This window comes from Helianthus annuus, chromosome 11, assembly GCF_002127325.2.
Source record: "Helianthus annuus cultivar XRQ/B chromosome 11, HanXRQr2.0-SUNRISE, whole genome shotgun sequence".
Taxonomy (NCBI): domain Eukaryota; kingdom Viridiplantae; phylum Streptophyta; class Magnoliopsida; order Asterales; family Asteraceae; genus Helianthus; species Helianthus annuus.
In genome coordinates, this window is record NC_035443.2 from 88493672 (window position 1) to 88512527 (window position 18856).

An 18856-nucleotide genomic window follows, 5' to 3' on the forward strand; every position below is an offset into this window, starting at 1 on the left:
TAACAATACCATTATATCCTCTTTCACAGCTTGTTGTAGCAGGCTTAACATCATTTTCTCATTTTTGTACTTCTTCTTGTCATCTGCACTCATGTCTTTAATTGCAAGTTCCTCTTCATCATCATTTAGCGGTCTCGCATACTTTGTTTCCACACACTCCCATGCATCAAGATAATTAGCTTGAACCCAGTTTTCGAAACGACCCTCCCATCCTTTATATTCTTCAATGTTCAATAGTTTTGGTGGTTTTTGCATAGTTCCCATTTCGTTCTCGAGCATTGTGGTTTGAGCAACAGTGATTGGGGTACTCGGAGTAGCGAATGCGTTGTAAAATTCCTCGTCCATGTTCAAATTATATAAATTTTCCTCAACAGACCGTAAAAGCGAAACAATAATGTTCACAAAAGCGGAACTGGAATGTTTGAATAAGCGAAACCACTAAGTACAAACGAGCGGAACTAGTAAGTCCAAATAAGCGGAACCATTAAGTCCAAATGAGCGGAACTACTTGATGTTCAAACAAGCGAAACCACTTGATCTTTGAAGCGGAACCTTATGAGCGAAACCAAAAGTGACTCTAAAAGCGAAACCTTAGGAGCGAAACCTCCAAGAATGATATTTGAAGCGGAACCTTTCAAGCGAAACCACTGAGTCACTGAAGCGGAACCTCTGAAATTTTGTAACTATGAGCGAAACTATTACGGTCATAAAAGCGAAACTATAGGAAGTCCATATAAGCGTAACCTATTCGGATGTAAGTTTAGTCCACTTTTAATGCGAATTTTAACACCAAACTTTCCAGGATTTGACTATATCCTATTACGCACAATCCTTGAAATTTTGAGCTGATTTTGACAGGTGAAACTTTCTGAACTGAAGAAAGAAGGTGTAGAAGTGAGAAATCTTGATGAATTCCAGCTATTCTCTGCAGAACTCCTCCTCCTGAAGCTCTGATACCACTTGTAGGATCGTGTCTCGACCCGAACGAGTCGTTCAGAGGAGTTTTCGTCAATTACAGGTGCGGAAAACAAGTAATCAACGTAGAAATAGCTTGCAAATCACGTTAAACTCCTTTCTGTATTGAATAATGACAGTTTACATTCAAATCTCGATCCGGCAGCACTTCGGTACGAGTTACAAGGTCTGTTCCAAATGTTTCGCTTATGAGGCTATTTATAGTTGCTGAGGTTTCGCTTGATTGTACATGTCACATAAGCGAAACCTCCAGCTGACATACAAGCGAACCTAACACTTGTCGTATAAGCGAAACTACATTGTGACAAATAAGCGAAACTACCTGTCTATGACCATATAAGCGAAACTATCTCCTAAAATACATACAATCTCCTGTTTCCTCGAAAAATGTTTCCTGATCTAACAATCTAAGACTAAGACTCAATCCAAGACGAAGTCGACACATGTAGTGGACCAACAAACTCCCCCTCAGATGTTAACGGAGTCGTTCATCGAGTCTTTGACAATGTCGTGTCTTCGCATCTTCAGTCTTGATCAGTCTCTGGGCTTTTCTTTCTATCTTCATCTCTTACTCTTAAATCACCAACAAACTTCTTTTCTTGAATGTTGACATCATTTAAGATTCTCATTTCCAACATGCACTCCCCCTCAAATGTTGATTTTTTCTGCACAAAAACTCTACCACAAACATAAATTTTATGACAAACAATTAAGCCTATAGACACCACTTGAAACTTATCGCAAATCAATCAACCAATCAGATACTCATGAACCATTTGAAATTGTATCATTTTAACAAAACATTACAATCTCCCAAACCATCTGTTCATCATGTTTAGCACTTAGAATTTTGAAAATCTGTTTTTCAATATCAGTTGTCGAAAATCTTTTTAACTTTTCAAAATTTATGCTAAAACACACTAAAATATTTTTGTATTTTCTGAAAGATAATAACTGACACTACTTGGAAAACAAAAGAATGCAGAAATGAAATATTTACAGACAATATTTTTGTGAGTTTGTGCAAGAGGATCATATCAGTTTTGTGACAAATCACTAACACCGTTAAGCTTTAAACATTCTTAGTTCTAAACAATTTACCTAGATTGTCAGTAATTTGGTTCATTTTAAATTTTCACACAAATTTCAATTGATTCAAGATACGAAATTAATGTTTTAGAAACTTAAACTTAATTGTGTATCACTCCACTTGAATATACTCCTGTATCTAAATCCCAATATTCAGTCTTACAGGTGAGTATACCACAGATGATATCTGTAAAGGGGTTATGTGCAAGGGCCGTGAGAGCTCAGGTCGATACTTCCGTATACGCAGAGTGATGACGGGTTCGACTTTAGGTGGGTCCCCTTTAGAGGACCTTTTGATTACAACAGCAGCGACTATCAATTTTATTGTTTCATCAGCTTGCTGAGGGCGATGCTGTGTTTCAAGCATTTTGCAGAAAGCATTATCCGGGGACTAGGTCAGTACTTCCATACAGCAGAAGTCCCGGAATAATACCCCAGATATCACTGAGTATAAAGACCTAGTATCTCAGAAAGAGGGACCTTTCAAACAAGATTTCGGGGGTTACCCATATATCCAAGAATAGTTACCCACGAATTAAGCAAGTTTGAATTTAGGTTTATATCTCGTTTCAATTTACTAAGTGTGCGAAAACCTACTGACACATCCGCAGTAAGATTGTTTATCACATTTTTACTTTACATTTCTTTTGCATGCTGTGATAGTCCACTGATGTACTATCATTTCCTCTTTTTCACAACAAAACCCATTTTTTTATTTTATCATGTTTTTGACTTTTTCAAATTTTCTAATGTTTTTGGATTTTCTAAAATTTTTCTACTCCCCCTAAAAGGCAAACACATTAAAGAAATTTGAAAACAACCTAAGCTCTTGACCCACTAAACCAAACTATACAAAAATATGACAACTGATATCAAAACACATCAAATCGCCATTCATTTGGCATAAACAATCAGAACTCCCCCTATCAACAAACTATTTTCCCATTTAGATTTCAAAACACTTAAGTTTGTTTTAATCAAAATGGTTTTTCCGGAAAATAATTTTGATTGATTTTACCACTTGTAGGTTTATAAAACATAGGTTCGGGAATGTAGTTCATCATCTTGTCTCTCAACAATTTGTAGGAAAATACAAGTACAACTTAATGTCCTTGATTTACCATATACAAGAATGCGCAATCAAATCGTCTAACCACTTGTACAACAAACATAAACAAACCTCTTTACCGTTTGTATGATTGACGTTACCGAATAAAACTCAAGAAAGATGCCGATTCGTGCTCCACGCTTACCAACCTGGGAGCTCCGGCAAGTCAGGTTTTTAGTCAAAGAAAATATCCACCCAAGCCTGACCAGCCTTGGGTTTCACCGAGTCACCAGCACTCGGTTTCTTACCTTTCCTCTTCTTTTCATAAAATTCTTTAACCCCTTTGACTTTTCGATCAATCATCTTACCAAAGATATGTTGAACTTTGGGGTTAAAAACCTTCTCAGCATCTAATTCCTGTTTATCATTATAAAATTGGTTAGAAATTTCAACTTTACCAATTTTCTTTTTATAATTCTCAGTCCGAAGTGATGGAAACTCCTCATCATTCACAATCGAGACTGATTTTTCATCTTTTAAAACGGCTTCACCTTTTGAAACAATTTGTGGCTCATCTGACTTTGTGGAGTCAGATTCATCGCCAGTAGATAGCTCCTCTGATTTTGACCTATCAGAATCATCACTAGAGCTTTCACCAACCTTCTTAACAACCCATTTCTGGTTGTCAGATTTAGCGCTCTTCTTGTAAAACTTGTTCGAGCTCTCACCAATTTCAAATGTAGAATCTTTAAACAATTTTGTTCTATCAGTTGGTGGTTTTAACTCAACTACTTTCTCTTTGAGTTTACGAAATACTCCCTGTTTTGATCGTATTGCCTTAGAACAATCTTTGGCAATATGTCCAACGATGTTGCATCGGAAACAGGTTTTCATATCTTTCTTCTGCTCAGTCATTTTCTTCAATTCATCTTGCTTCTATGCAAGGAATTCATTGTTTGACTGTCTCCAGAAATCTTTCTTTTCTTCTTCCTCGGATGACGTTCCTGAAACAAATGTCATTCTGGATTTAAAATCACGAACATATTTTTCATTTTTCTGTTTTTCTGTTGGAGTAAAACCAAGACCTTTCTTTTTGAAATTACCGTTATAGTTTGATTTCTTTTGGAAACCAAAGCCAGAACTGTAACCCTTTTTCTTATTTAATCTTTGTTGAACTCTTGAGGTGTAAGGATTAGGTTTTTCATTAAAACACAAGTCTTTTATTTCAGAAATATTAATTTCTGTTAGTTTGAAGACCTTTTTAATCAGTTCAGTTTTAACACCTCTTATTGGAAATTCCTCATTAGAATATAATTTGTCAGAATCATTCAAAGTGTAGGCAACTTTAAACAATCCATCATCCGAATTAGATTTTGATAGCATAAATTTTCTATCATAAACTATTTTGTCCTGATTTTCTGTTTGACACGAGGTGCTTGACTCAGACTTTGACTCAGACGCGAACTCCGAATTTGACTCCTCTATGTTATCATTTTCTAACACATGATCCACGACTTTCTTCATCAATTGAGACTGTTGATCAGTGTCAGACGATGTAAACACTACATCAATACTATCTGGTAGATTGACTGACGACTCCGACTCCCACTGTAAATTTGTTGCCTTTTTTACTCTTTCATCATTTGGATTTCTAGCCAGATATCCATTTTCCAGCGGGGGTGGACATCTGTTGTAACTGACACCTTGGTTCTTACCAGATGACTTCTTTTCAGTGTCTTTCTTCTTTTTGGTCCTTTTTACTGGAGTATTTTCTTCTGAAATGTTCTTTTCTTCAGTTACTTCATTGTCTTCAAATGCCTTCAAGCTTTCAACCATCGGATAAATCCTATCAATGACATAAGATGAACATGAGTAACTTTTTAATAAACGATTAACTCTTTCAGTTTCAATTCGTTGAAGTTCAAGTTTCTGTTTGAGATCAGCACACTTTTCAATATAGTTGTTTACAACTTTTTGTTTGACCATGAAAGCTCCCTGAAGTGTTTTCATTGCAGTTGCTTGCTCTTCACTTGTGTTATTGTACATGTTCATCGCTTTGTTGAGCACATCATAAGATTCCTTTAATCTGTTCATATTGTGAATCAAAGAACTATTTTGTTTCTTTATAACTTCACAATTTTCACAAATTATTGGACTCTTCTTAGCCACAGCTTCTTCATCAATCTTGAACTCTGGAACTTTCACTTTCTTAAAAATCACCGGAGTTGTTTCATCATCACTACTCACCGGTATTTTCACCTTCTTCTTTTTCTTCTTTGCTTTCTCATCCTCACTGTCACTTTCTTCCATCATCTTCAGATGTTTCTCCATTTGTCTGGCATAATATTCAGTATCATCATCACTTTCATCTTCAACTTTGGCAACAAAAGCTGTGTGAGCTGTAGCTTGATCAGGAATGTAGTTATCCCAATAGAAATTCTCCCAGCTAAATCCCTCGGGTAACTTTTCATCATCTTGATCAATTACTAAGGCACTACCATCCTTTCTCTTCAAACAATCTTGAATACCCACACAAGCTCTCTTTCCTGAATCTTCCATTATAGGTCTTCCGTGTGCCGTTTGTGCTTGATGTTGATGCTGTTGAGATGGTTGTTGAGCAACTTGATGGTAGATGGCTTTTCGATAGTAATCATTATTGTTGTTGAACGGATTCTGAGCTCCACTTGCTTCGCGGTTAGTACACTCCCTCTTGAAATGACCTTTTTCCCTGCAACGAAAACAAGTGACTTAGATTTGTCGAAACCTAAAGTAGAAACATTAGCCTCACGAAGATCATCTCTCCCCGTGATCTGCTTGAATTTCTCAGCTCTCCGTAACACGCTAGCCAAACACCACTTTATGTCCATCAACTCCATTTCTTCAGCATCTATCTGGTCGTAATCTTCCTTTGTTAGCATTGGATTTCCGATACGACCTGCAACAAAACAACTGTAAGATTCTAAAACCATTCCTAACAAAGACATTTGACTTTTAGCAACTTCCTCAGAATAATCTTGATCACTCTCAAGATTTAATACAATGTTACATTGAAGTTTTCTTCCATTTTTAGTTGCTGAAATGTTTGGATCAAATGACGGAAATGATGTGAAACTGGTTTTGCTGTTTGATCCTGATGATGAATTTCCAGAAGCATTCTTGGCGTTGTAAGCAGTTTCTATTTTTGGAGATAGATTTGAAGACTTTTCATTCACCCCTGCTTTGTAATATAACCCAATATCCTGTTCACCATCGAAATCTTTCATCCGAACAATCTTTCTTTGTTCCATTTCTTGAGCTTCCAGCTTCTCAATAAAGTTGCTCCACGTTAACGTGCTAAAGCCCTTTTTGTTCCTGAGCGTCATCAGATAAGTTCCCCATGTTTCATGTGGTAAAGCATCAGCAAGCTTTTCAATTAACTCTTCATTGTCTTTGTTGATACTTAACCTCTTCATGATCACCAACAAGTTACAATATCTTTCAATGATCTGTTTTGTACTCTCATTCTTCAATCCTCTAAACAAATCAAACTCTTTTTTCAAAAGCGACTTCTTATTTTTCACCATTTCCTGACTACCAACAAACTTTGAACGCAACGCTTTCCATATTGAATACGAACTCCCGTTGTGTTGTAACAATACCATTATATCCTCTTTCACAGCTTGTTGTAGCAGGCTTAACATCGTTTTCTCATTTTTGTACTTCTTCTTGTCATCTGCACTCATGTCTTTAATCGCAACTTCCTCTTCATCATCATTTAGCGGTCTCACATACTTTGTTTCCACACACTCCCACGCATCAAGATAATTAGCTTGAACCCAGTTTTCGAAACGACCCTCCCATCCTTTAAATTCTTCAATGTTCAATAGTTTGGGTGGTTTTTGCATTGTTCCCGTTTCGTTCGAGCATTGTGGTTTGAGCAATAGTGATTGGGGTACTCGGAGTAGCGAATGCGTTGTAAAATTCCTCGTCCATGTTCAAATTATATAAATTTTCCTCAACAGACCGTAAAAGCGAAACAATAATGTTCACAAAAGCGGAACTGGAATGTTTGAATAAGCGAAACCACTAAGTACAAACGAGCGGAACTAGTAAGTCCAAATAAGCGGAACCACTAAGTCCAAATGAGCGGAACTACTTGATGTTCAAACAAGCGAAACCACTTGATCTTTGAAGCGGAACCTTATGAGCGAAACCAAAAGTGACTCTAAAAGCGAAACCTTAGGAGCAAAACCTCCAAGAATGATATTTGAAGAGGAACCTTTCAAGCGAAACCACTGAGTCACTGAAGCGGAACCTCTGAAATTTTGTAACTATGAGCGAAACTATTACGGTCATAAAAGCGAAACTATAGGAAGTCCATATAAACGGAACCTATTCGGATGTAAGTTTAGTCCACTTTTAATGCGAATTTTAACACCAAACTTTCCGGATTTGACTATATCCTATTACGCACAATCCTTGAAATTTTGAGCTGATTTTGACCGGTGAAACTTTCTGAACTGAAGAAAGAAGGTGTAGAAGTGAGAAATCTTGACGAATTCCAGCTATTCTCTGCAGAACTCCTCCCCCTGAAGCTCTGATACCACTTGTAGGATCGTGTCTCGACCCGAACGAGTCGTTCAGAGGAGTTTTCGTCAATTACAGGTGCGGAAAACAAGTAATCAACCTAGAAATAGCTTGCAAATCACTTTAAACTCCTTTCTCTATTGAATAATGACAGTTTACATTCAAATCTCGATCCGGCAGCACTTCGGTACGAGTTACAAGGTCTGTTCCAAATGTTTCGCTTATGAGGCTATTTATAGTTGCTGAGGTTTCGCTTGATTGTACATGTCACATAAGCGAAACCTCCTGCTGACATACAAGCGAACCTAACACTTGTCGTATAAGCGAAATTACATTGTGACGAATAAGCGAAACTACCTGCCTATGACCATATAAGCGAAACAATCTCCTAAAATACATACAATCTCCTGTTTCCTCGAAAAATGTTTCCTGATCTAACAATCTAAGACTAAGACTCGATCCAAGACGAAGTCGACAGATGTAGTGCACCAACATTTACGAAAGGGGCACACCGCTATCTTAGCACTCGTCACCGACACACAGGAAAAGGAAAAGAGGATTGAGGATTTTCCAGTGGTACGCGACTACCCCGAGGTATTCCCTGAAGAACTACCCGGACTCCCTCCCCATCGTCAGGTCGAGTTCCAAATCGAGCTAACTCCCGGAGCAGCACTCGTAGCTCAAGCGCCTTATCGACTAGCCCCCGTAGAACTGAAGGAACTTTCTACGCAATTACAAGAACTATTGGATAAAGGATTTATCCGTCCTAGCTCGTCACCTTGGGGAGCACCAGTGCTCTTTGTTAAGAAGAAGGATGGCACATTCCGAATGTGCATCGACTATCGTGAGCTGAACAAGGTTACCATCAAGAATCGTTACCCACTCCCTCGCATCGACGACTTATTCGACCAATTCGTGATTGTGTTTATTGACGACATCCTGATCTACTCGAAAAGTCAAGAGGAGCATGAACAACACCTGCGTCTTATTCTCGAACTCCTTCGCAATGAACAACTGTACGCCAAGTTCTCGAAATGCGACTTCTGGCTTCGAGAAGTCCATTTCCTTGGGCACGTGGTCAATAAGGACGGAATTCACGTCGACCCAGCTAAGATCGACTCTATAAAGAATTGGCCTACACCTAAGACTCCGACCGAGGTCCGCTAATTCTTGGGATTGGCAGGATACTATCGTAGATTCATCAAGGTATTTTCGAAGATTGCTCAACCCCTCACGACTCTCACTCAGAAGGGTATTGCTTACAAGTGGAATGAAGCTCAGGAGTCCGCTTTTCAGAAGCTAAAGGATAACCTCTGTAGTGCTCCTATTCTCTTGTTACCTGAAGGTACCGACGACTTTGTGGTTTACTGCGATGCGTCTATTCATGGGCTCGGTTGCGTGTTAATGCAACACGAGAAAGTTATTGCCTACGCTTCTCGACAACTTAAAACCCACGAAAGGAACTACACTACGCACGACTTGGAACTGGGAGCAGTGGTTTTTGCTCTTAAGATATGGAGACATTACCTGTACGGTACCAAGTGCACCATTTATACCGACCACAGGAGTCTCGAGCATATCTTCAAGCAAAAGGAGTTAAACATGCGACAACGTCGACCGGTCGAACTCTTGAATGATTACGAGTGCGCAATAAAGTACCATCCGGGCAAAGCCAATGTCGTGGCAGACGCCCTCAGCCGAAAGGACACTGCACCTAAGCGCGTGCGAGCGTTGTAACTTACCATCCAGTCTAACCTCCCTACTCAGATTCGAAATGCTCAAGTTGAAGCATTGAAACCAGGGAACATCAGGGCTGAGTCCTTACGAGGATCGAGACAACGGTTAGAACAAAAAGAAAACGGCGCTTACTATGTGACCGGGCGCATATGGGTTCCCCTCTATGGAAAGTTACGCAAGCTCGTGATGAACGAAGCCCATAAGTCCCGTTACTCAGTACATCCTGGTTCAGATAAGATGTACCACGACTTAAAGACTACATATTGGTGGCCTGGTATGAAAGCCCACATAGCAGCTTATGTCAGCAAATGTTTGACTTGCGCGAGAGTCAAGACTGAGTACCAGAAACCAGCGGGCCTACTCCAACAACCAGAAATCCCGAAATGGAAATGGGAGCAAATTTCCATGGATTTCGTCACTGGCCTACCTAGATCCCAACGCGGGAATGACACTATTTGGGTGATAGTAGATCGATTGACCAAGTCTGGACACTTTTTGGCTATTAAAGAAACAGACAAGTTCTCTACCTTGGCCGACATTTACTTAAAGGAAGTGGTTTCGAGGCACGGAGTGCCAACCTCCATTATTTCTGATAGAGACGCACGTTTTACTTCTGAGTTTTGGAAAGCTATGCACAAATCCTTTGGCTCACGTTTGGACATAAGCACCGCTTATCATCCACAAACGGATGGGCAGTCTGAACGCACCATCCAAACCCTAGAAGACATGCTTAGGGCATGTGTGATCGATTTTGGCAAGAATTGGGAGAAGCACCTACCGCTAGTAGAATTCTCGTATAATAACAGCTACCACACCAGCATTCAGGCAGCACCCTTTGAGGCATTGTAAGGGCGTAAATGCCGATCCCCTCTTTGCTGGGCGGAAATTGGTGACAGCCAGATCACAGGCCCAGAACTAGTGGTGGACACAACGAAGAAGATTGCCCAGATCAGACAACGCATGGCGGCAGCTTGTGACCATCAGAAAAGTTACGCTGATAAGCGTAGGAAACTAGTAGAATTCCAGGTCGGTGACCGGGTTCTACGTAAAGTCTCACCCTGGAAGGGTGTGGTTCGTTTTGGTAAACGGGGCAAGCTTAATCCGCAATATGTCGGACCATTCGAAATAACCGAGAAAATCGGTAAAGTCGCTTATAGATTGAATCTGCCTGAAGAGCTGAGTGCGGTGCACAACGTCTTTCACGTGTCTAATCTAAAGAAGTGTCTGCTAGATGAAACACTCATAATTCCTTTCGAGGAACTCACTATTGACGAACAGCTACACTTTACTGAGGAACCGATTGAGATCACGGATCGGGAGATCAAAACCCTCAAACTTAGCCAGATACATCTCGTACGAGTTCGTTGGAACTCGCGACGTGGCCCAGAGTTTACCTGGGAGCGGGAAGACCAGATGAAGCGCATGTATCCCCAGTTGTTCCCAAATGAAACCCCCAGCACTGAAGCTACGACTGAATTTCGGGACGAAATTCCAAACTAACGGGGGGATGTTGTGACACCTCGTTGAAAAGCTCTCACTCTTACTAGCTTGTCAGTGGCTGCCTTAACTTTCGGGACGAAAGTTTTTAAAAAATGGGGATAATGTGACACTCTAGGTTTTCCCGAGCAAGCATCTTGTAATGACATTGTATGTATATTTGCTACTAAATGAAAGTTGTGTTTTATCTTGATGTTCTATGTGATCCTTGCAATACGTGTGTATATGTAGTATATATATATATATATATATATATATATATATATATATATATATATATATATATATATATATATATATATATATATATATATGTAGTAGGCCGAGACCACAACGGACCCGACTCGAGACCTCTCGGTCTCGAGTGAACAGTTGGGCCGATTGGGCCACACCCCTTCCTTAGCTCACTCGTAATGCCATAGGGTGCACTTACTCGGGAGAGTATAAAATCCTTGCTTTAGCCGACTTACCTCTTTTGGAACAACAATCATTCTCCCAAATTCTCAAACATTCCCTCACTTTCACACCCTCTCACTCCCCCTAGCTTTCTCTCTCTAGAAAACCCTAAAACTTCACTAATCAACCCCCTCCATCCTCTCGGATCCAAAAAGTGGCAGCTTGGAGCTTGGAATCTAGCTAGCGTTTATCACTCGGGAGCTCCTCTCAACTTTTTTCACACACCCTTGTATTCGGACACCATCCGGTTAGTGTCTCCTATCGTTTAAAAGCATCATGTGTTAAGTGGTCCATTTGCAAATAGTTTAGATGATTACAAATGTGCTTCTTGGATAATACGAATATTTGTGTGTTGAATGCAAATCTGTTTTGGCAAAAAAAATGGTCATTGGTGTTGATTTGGTTAAAATTGTTGGTTATACATGATGTGCAAAATTTCCTTATGACAAGTGCATAAATATACATAGATCTAATATTGAACCGGAGCTTATGAGTTAGATATAGGGTCGCTGATGATGACCGAGTTATATGTTGAATTAAGTTTACGATGGTTGAATGAACATGCTTGCATGATGAACTAGATGAATGTGGGTTGAATATGATATGACCATATGATGAACTGTTTGAATATGATATGAATATTTGAAAAGTTGTGTGTTTGATCCGTTTGATTTAGGAATTAGGCAAGAAAACATGTTTGTGTGATTTAATTGGTTAGTACACAAAATCATGGAAATAAAATTCTATTGGATAGTACAATGCTGGCAGATGTTCTAGAATCAGCAGGTATGCGAGTCGAGACCCCCAGTTTCGACTCGAGACCATTAAGCTACAACTCGAGACCGCAGTGATTGCGACTCGAGACCATCTAGTGACGACTCTAGACAATCTTCAAGGACCCGAAACCAGCAAGGTCTCGACTCGAGACCCCATGATCTCAACTCGAGACTGAACTCGAGACCCCTGAGGTTGCGACTCATGCCTGCACCACTCGAGACCAGCCATTCACAACTCGAGATCTCCTGGTTGCGACTCGAGACCACATGTTCTCGAGTCGAGACCACTTGGTCTCGACTGGGCTGCTGATCGGAGTGTCGCGCTCCGGTCAAAGATAATATTTATAAGCCCAAGTTACCCTTAACAATGTATTAGTGGTAGTAAGGGGTCGAACCACGAAGAGTATGTGGTTTGTGTGTGGATTCGAATGAATTAAAACAATTGTCACAATTTATGAAGCTTGCTAAAGTGTTTATTTAATTAGATGAATTGATGCGAATGGTTAACAAATACTAATTAACGATTACAAGAAAATGATTGCTAGAACAATAATGATAAAAAGGAATCACACCCGGTTTCGGTAATTGTTAATCTAGGATTTCTACAAGTTTTCGTTTCAACTCAAATGCATTTGATTAACGGATTTAGTGTACCGTGACTTAGGTGCTACTAGCTATCAACGTCCCCAAGAACGGACAAAAAGACACTTTGTAATCAACACAAGTAAATCCTAACTACTCAGTCTACAATTACACAAGTAAACCTTGAATTTTCAAAATTTGTACGAACACTCATAACTTTTAACATTGTTCGACAATTCACGAATTCGTAACAAATGTAATACTATTGTCAAGAGTTTCAAAAACCAAATACAAATTGTCACTAAGATGAAACAAGAACAAATTGAAACCCTAAAATTAACAACTACCTAAACCGGGGTGAAACCGAGATAATTAGCCGCTCATGGTTGATGCAACTTGATCACCAGATGCTTGGAATGCGGATGGAGTCATCTTGAAGCTTGAATGACGGAGAAATGGTGAATGGTTAGGGCTTTGGTGAATGATGATGGGTGAAAGATTGATGGTGATGATTAGGGTTTGTATGGATTGGTGATTGTGGAAGATGATGATGATTCGGGTTGTGATTCGGTTTGTGTCTATGATAAGAGATGGAATGGTGGTGTATCTTGGCTCCAAGAACAAGTTCCCAACTCAAAATAATGTGTAACCCCCGAAAATAGGTCAACCAAGCTTTTAAAACTCGTCAAACAACAAGAAAAAGCAAGAATTCGCGATGGGCACCAGGGAGCGGCGTCGCCGACGCCCCTGGCGGCGTCCCCGACGCTGACCAGAACCTCCAAAAGCTGGCGACGGCCTAATCTCCTGTATACGGACACTTTTGGTGACGGTACTTTCTATGGGGCATCGGCGATGGTGCCTATAAACCTCCCTTTTTGTTTTCTTCATAACTTCTTCGTTTTAGCTCCGTTTTACTCACCGTTTTCGCCCACGTACTCAGCCCTCTATCATGCCATCTTCCAATATATTCATTTTAAATCCATTAACATCACCCAAAATACATCCAAACTTCATGATTAACCCGGTTTTGTTCATATCACATCCCCGGTTGATCCCGTTTGCTCCCGGTGGCCTGTAAAGCTCCCGAAAAGCCCTTAAACTCCATTAAACCTGCAAAACACAAATCTAATTAAAAGTAGGCTATTCGGAATAAAAAGTCAAGTAAAAACTCAAACTTAGACACAACTGAACATCGTTATTCGACCACGTATCACATCCCCACACTTGTCTTTTGCTTGCCCTTAAGCAAATCTGTAATTCACTTTCACGTGGGTCGAACAAGAAACACACTCCCCATTCCCGAGACGAAGGTTAAGGTCCAAAGTCATACCCGGTTCAAACTTTTTACAATTTACAAAATATCTAATGGTAAAGTGAATAATCACATATAAAATGGTTATCCAAGATTAACCCGCCCCGTGAAACCGACAAATCATGCACATCCCTCACAATGTTCTCTCCGCTCGGTTCATAATTTGGCTAATTTTCATAATGTATTAGCACTTTAAAAAAAAATAATCGCTCAAACCCGATTAGAACACGTACCCGCATAGGCTTGCAACTCAATCATTCTCCACCACTCAACACGAATACGAAGCACAAGTCATAAGGTCTTTGTAAGGGTTGTAGCGGGGCTAGGCTAAGGGTAGGAAATAGGATATTTTAAAGTGGCTAAGGTGATGAAAACTCGATTTTTATTACAAAGCAACTACTCTAAACAAAACTAACTATACACATTAACTACGAGGCAATGATTTTTTTCGTCCTTTTATTCAACAACTAATAACTCATATTTTTTGTATTTTCTCAACGATTTTCTATTCTCTTTTTTTTTGCAACATTTTCTGATTGACTTTTTTTTTTTTTTTTTTTTTTTTGCAAACACAACTATACAAACAAATAATCCTATAAGCGAAATTTCATCACACGGGTTTAAAAGAAAAGGTTTAACGGTTATGGGCTAAACGGGTTGTCAAACGAAAGGATTAGGCTCAAAGTGGGCGACTAGGGGATTTATTTGGGTAAGGATGGATAAATGGTTTTAAAGGAAAAGGTTCACCTAATGCCTTAGTCATCCTCGTGCTTGTATTCGGTCTATGGTCTCAAACGTATCAAAAGTCGCAAGTTCTACAATACATGACTAATGGTCCACTCAAATAAAGAAACCTGAATATGTAATCCTATAATGTAAAAGTGGCTCAAAACCTCACATGTATAAAGGGTATGGTATGCGACATGCATAATGTACTAGTTTCTTAAGCGGATTATTCCCAAATAACCACCCGCTAAATACCCGTCTTGCTATTAATTTGAACTTGACCATGACAAAAGACCAAATGGGTTGTGCCATCCCTCGTTGACTTAGTTACTTGTGCTTTAAGATTGCTTTTTAAACAAGACATTTTGAAAAATTTTTGAAATTTTCCCCTATCCCCACACTTGAAGTAAACATTGTCCTCAATGTGTAGTGTTTAAATGAACGGGTCAAAAACGAAAAATTTTACTACTCCCCCATCCCCAGACTTGAAGTACATATTGTCCTCAATGTGTGAAAACTAGAGTATTAGATGCACAAGGGATGTGACACGGCTAATTCTCCCAAATTCTCACCCGGAAATAAAATACAAAAATACACTCCACTTATTGTTAAACTACGAATCAAGGTAAAAAGGAAACGCATGCACCTGATTTTTGTCGCTTGATGCCCATGTCTTCTTCTTCTCTTCATAAAACCGGTTGTCTCTCGAACATCATATACCTACAAATTCTAACCCTTGTGTAGAAGCATGCTTCTCACAACCATTGAAATTTGTTAGGGGTTTAGTTCTACCGTTTTTATAAAAGCATTACCAAGTCATGTGTTAAATTACCTTGATTTTTGTGGAAAAATAAATTACAACAACAACAAACCTAACTCACTTTCGTAGGAATCACAGTTGCATTTAGCTCATGCAACAAGCCCTTTTAAACCCCCCAATAGCTTGGGAGGACGAGTAGGTCTCGTGTGGGTTATATATGGAACACACCCACAACGTTCATTTATCTACTAAAACAAAATAACAAATTATACAACAACAACAATACTAATTAAACTATGAATAACAACTAAAACGAAATGCGAAATAAAATATACAACAACAATTAACTTACCACCTCATGGTGGTCGAATGGCATGCTTGACGTCCACGAGCTCCTCAAGATCACCCACCGGTGATTCGTACCATTTGTTGCCAAACGGTCCAAACTTCCTCACCTCCTCTTCCTTTTTCTTTTCTAGAGGTGACTTCTTTGCTTTCTTCTTCTTCTTGACCGTCTTCTTCTTTGTTTCTCCAAACCTACCAACCATAGCACTAACCTTTTTGTTTGGATTCATGTCCTTTTTAGGACACTTATCCTCACCGAGTGGGTTAGTAAATTTTGGAAAAACATTTAAATTTAATTCCTGGTCCCCAAACTTCATACTTACTGTTCTCGTTGCACAATTTATTATGGCATTAGCAGTTGCCAGGAACGGCCTACCCAGTATGACTATCGGTTGGGTGTCCCCAACACACCCAACATAGTCTACTACCAAAAAGTCAACTGGGTAGTAGCAATCATCCACCTTAACAATCACATCCTCCACCATCCCCCTTGGATACGTGGGAGTCTGATCGGCCAATACCACGGGAGTATCAAAATTTTTTAATGGACCAAAATCATATTGGTCATACAAACTCCCGGGCAAGATGCTCACACAAGCTCCAAGATCTAGGAGTGCCCTCTCAATTTTAAATGTTCCAATTTGAATTGGAATAAGAGGATCTCCCGGATCTTGAGCTTTTGGGGGAAGGGCACTCGATAAAACGGCACTCACATGAGATATCAAATCAACCGGTTTGGGTAATTTGTTGTGCCGTTTTTCAATGCTTAACTCCGTTAAGCATTCCACATGAGCCGGAACCTTTTTAATGTCATCTAGTAACGGTAAATTAATTTTAGCTTGCTTAAAATTTTCCCACCCCTCGTCCTTCGGTGGGCACCGTTCTTCACTTTTCGATGCATTAAGCAGGTTAAGTTGATTTAAACAATTTTCACAAAAAGAATTTTTAGTTACGTTTTCATTTTTACTTTGTGAAATCGTTTCGTGTTCATTTTCACTTTCCGACTCCTTACCTATATTTTCCACTACACCATCAACGAATTGTGGTGGTGGAATGTTTTCAACACTACAAACTTCATCATTTAAAAGAATACTTACCGAGCTAACGCGTGCATCCCTCACGTTGCTTGTGCTAAAACCTTGATGCTTCGGGTTCACTGTAGTGTCACTTGGAAGCTTTCCCATGCTTCCTCTCACTTGAGCTATCTCTTGAGCAAGTTGGCCCACTTGCTTTGCCAATGCCTCATGTGCTTTATCTCGAATCTCGTTTGTCTTCTTCATCTCTTTGACATCATTGTGAGTCTCTTTTATGTTGCTTTGAGATTCCTTTTGCATGTTCAGCAAGGCATCCTATAGGATCGTTTACTGACCCGAACGAGTCGTTCAGAGGTTGTCTCTTGCGTTTCAGATGCGGAATAATAAGAAATGCAAGTAGATATAGCTTGTTCTTCCTCCTAACTGCTTGTTTTATTGATTTGAAACGTTTTACAGCTCAATCGTCACACCGGCAGAGCTTCGGCGTGGAATCCAACAATCACTACTGAGGACCGCTCTATCGACTCCTATATATAGGCAGTTGGGTCCGCTTATGTGTCACATGACCATAAGAGCGGACCACACTAGTCCACATAAGCGGACCAACATGTCAAATAAGCGAACCTAGAATCCTATGTCCCTATGAGCGGACCTAGTACATGAAACACATACAGACTCCGGTTTTCTCATAAAACGTGCCCTATGCTATACAATACGATATAAGACCTGATCCTAGACACCTAGACGCAATCAACAGATGTAGTGCACTAACAGACTCCCCCTCAGATGTTGATGGAGTCGCCAATACACCCTAACAGTATAACTGTGTCTTTAACTCTTTAGTCTAGATCAGTCTCTTGGCTTTCTCTTTTTTCAATCTTCAGACTCCCCCTCTCGATTTACTGGCATTCTTTTGTTCTTCAGTAACATCTTCAGGATCGTTGTCTGGCTTTAAAACACTCTAATTCTCTTGATCAGATCTCTTGATTCCTTAAGTTCATCAGCATCAACGATAGACGTGATCTATCAGGATCAGAATCTGACTCTACTCATTCTTTCAGAATTGATTTCTAGGATTGAAACTTGGCTCTCTTCCATCAGAGATCTTCAGGAATCGAAACCTGGCTACCTGCACAATCTCAACCCCGAAATGAAATTTATTTCACGAATATTTCAAGTAACTGTGCACCAACACATGACTACTCTCATATGACTATGATTCACCACTTGAAGAAGGTTAGATTAACAAAAACAGTTAGATTTACACAAACACTCCCCCTCAAATGCTGCTCATCATGTTTAGCACTCGGAAATTTGAAAATCAGTTTTCCAACGTCAGCTATCGAAAATCTTTTTGACTTTTTCAAAATTTAGCTAAAACACACTAAAATCTTTTTGGATTTTCTGAGAGATAACACTACTAGTAAACAAAAACATACAGAAATGTAATATTTACAAACAATATTTTTTGTGAGTTCGTGCAAGAGGATCATATCAGCTTATGAGACCTATCACAAACACCGTTAAGCTTGATTTCATTTTAAGCTTTAAACAATTTACCTAGATTGTCAGTACGTTTGTCCTCTTAAATTCTCAACACAAATTTCAATCAATTCGAGATACGGTATTAATGTTTTTAGAGACTTGAACTTAATTGTGTATCAGTCCACTTGAATATACTCCTGTATCCAGATCCCAAATATTCAGTCTTACAGGTGAGTATACCACAGCTGATATCTGTATAGGGGTTAGGTGCGAAACCGTGAGAGCTCAGGTCAGAACTTCCGTTCAGCAGAGAGATGACGGCTCGACTTTAGGTGGGTCCCCTTTAGAGGATCTTTTGAATTTCAACAGCAGCGACTATCAATTTTATTGTTTCATCAGCATGCTGAGGACGAAGCTTATGTTTCAAAGCTTTAGCAGAAAGTATTATCCGGGGACTAGGTCAGAACT

General features: G+C 39.5%; 1 protein-coding gene across 1 annotated transcript; it reads right to left on the reverse strand.

Moving 5' to 3' along the window:
• Positions 1-13762: 13762 nt before the first annotated feature.
• Positions 13763-17203, reverse strand: LOC110888300. The gene is made up of 2 exons (XM_022135831.1): positions 16066-17203; positions 13763-13836 (listed from the first exon to the last, which is right to left on the reverse strand). The coding sequence occupies exons 1-2, from the start codon at positions 17201-17203 to the stop codon at positions 13763-13765; spliced, it is 1212 nt and encodes a 403-aa protein (XP_021991523.1).
• Positions 17204-18856: the final 1653 nt, after the last annotated feature.

Bases quoted from the DNA above. Each gene is read 5' to 3' on its own strand.
- LOC110888300 (XM_022135831.1), bottom strand. From the start codon at position 17,203: ATGCAAAAGGAATCTCAAAGCAACATAAAAGAGACTCACAATGATGTC. The intron at 13,837-16,065 runs GTAGGTTTGGAG...TGTGTTTTGCAG, and splicing joins AAAGGTTAGTGCTATGGTTG to GTTTAATGGAGTTTAAGGGC.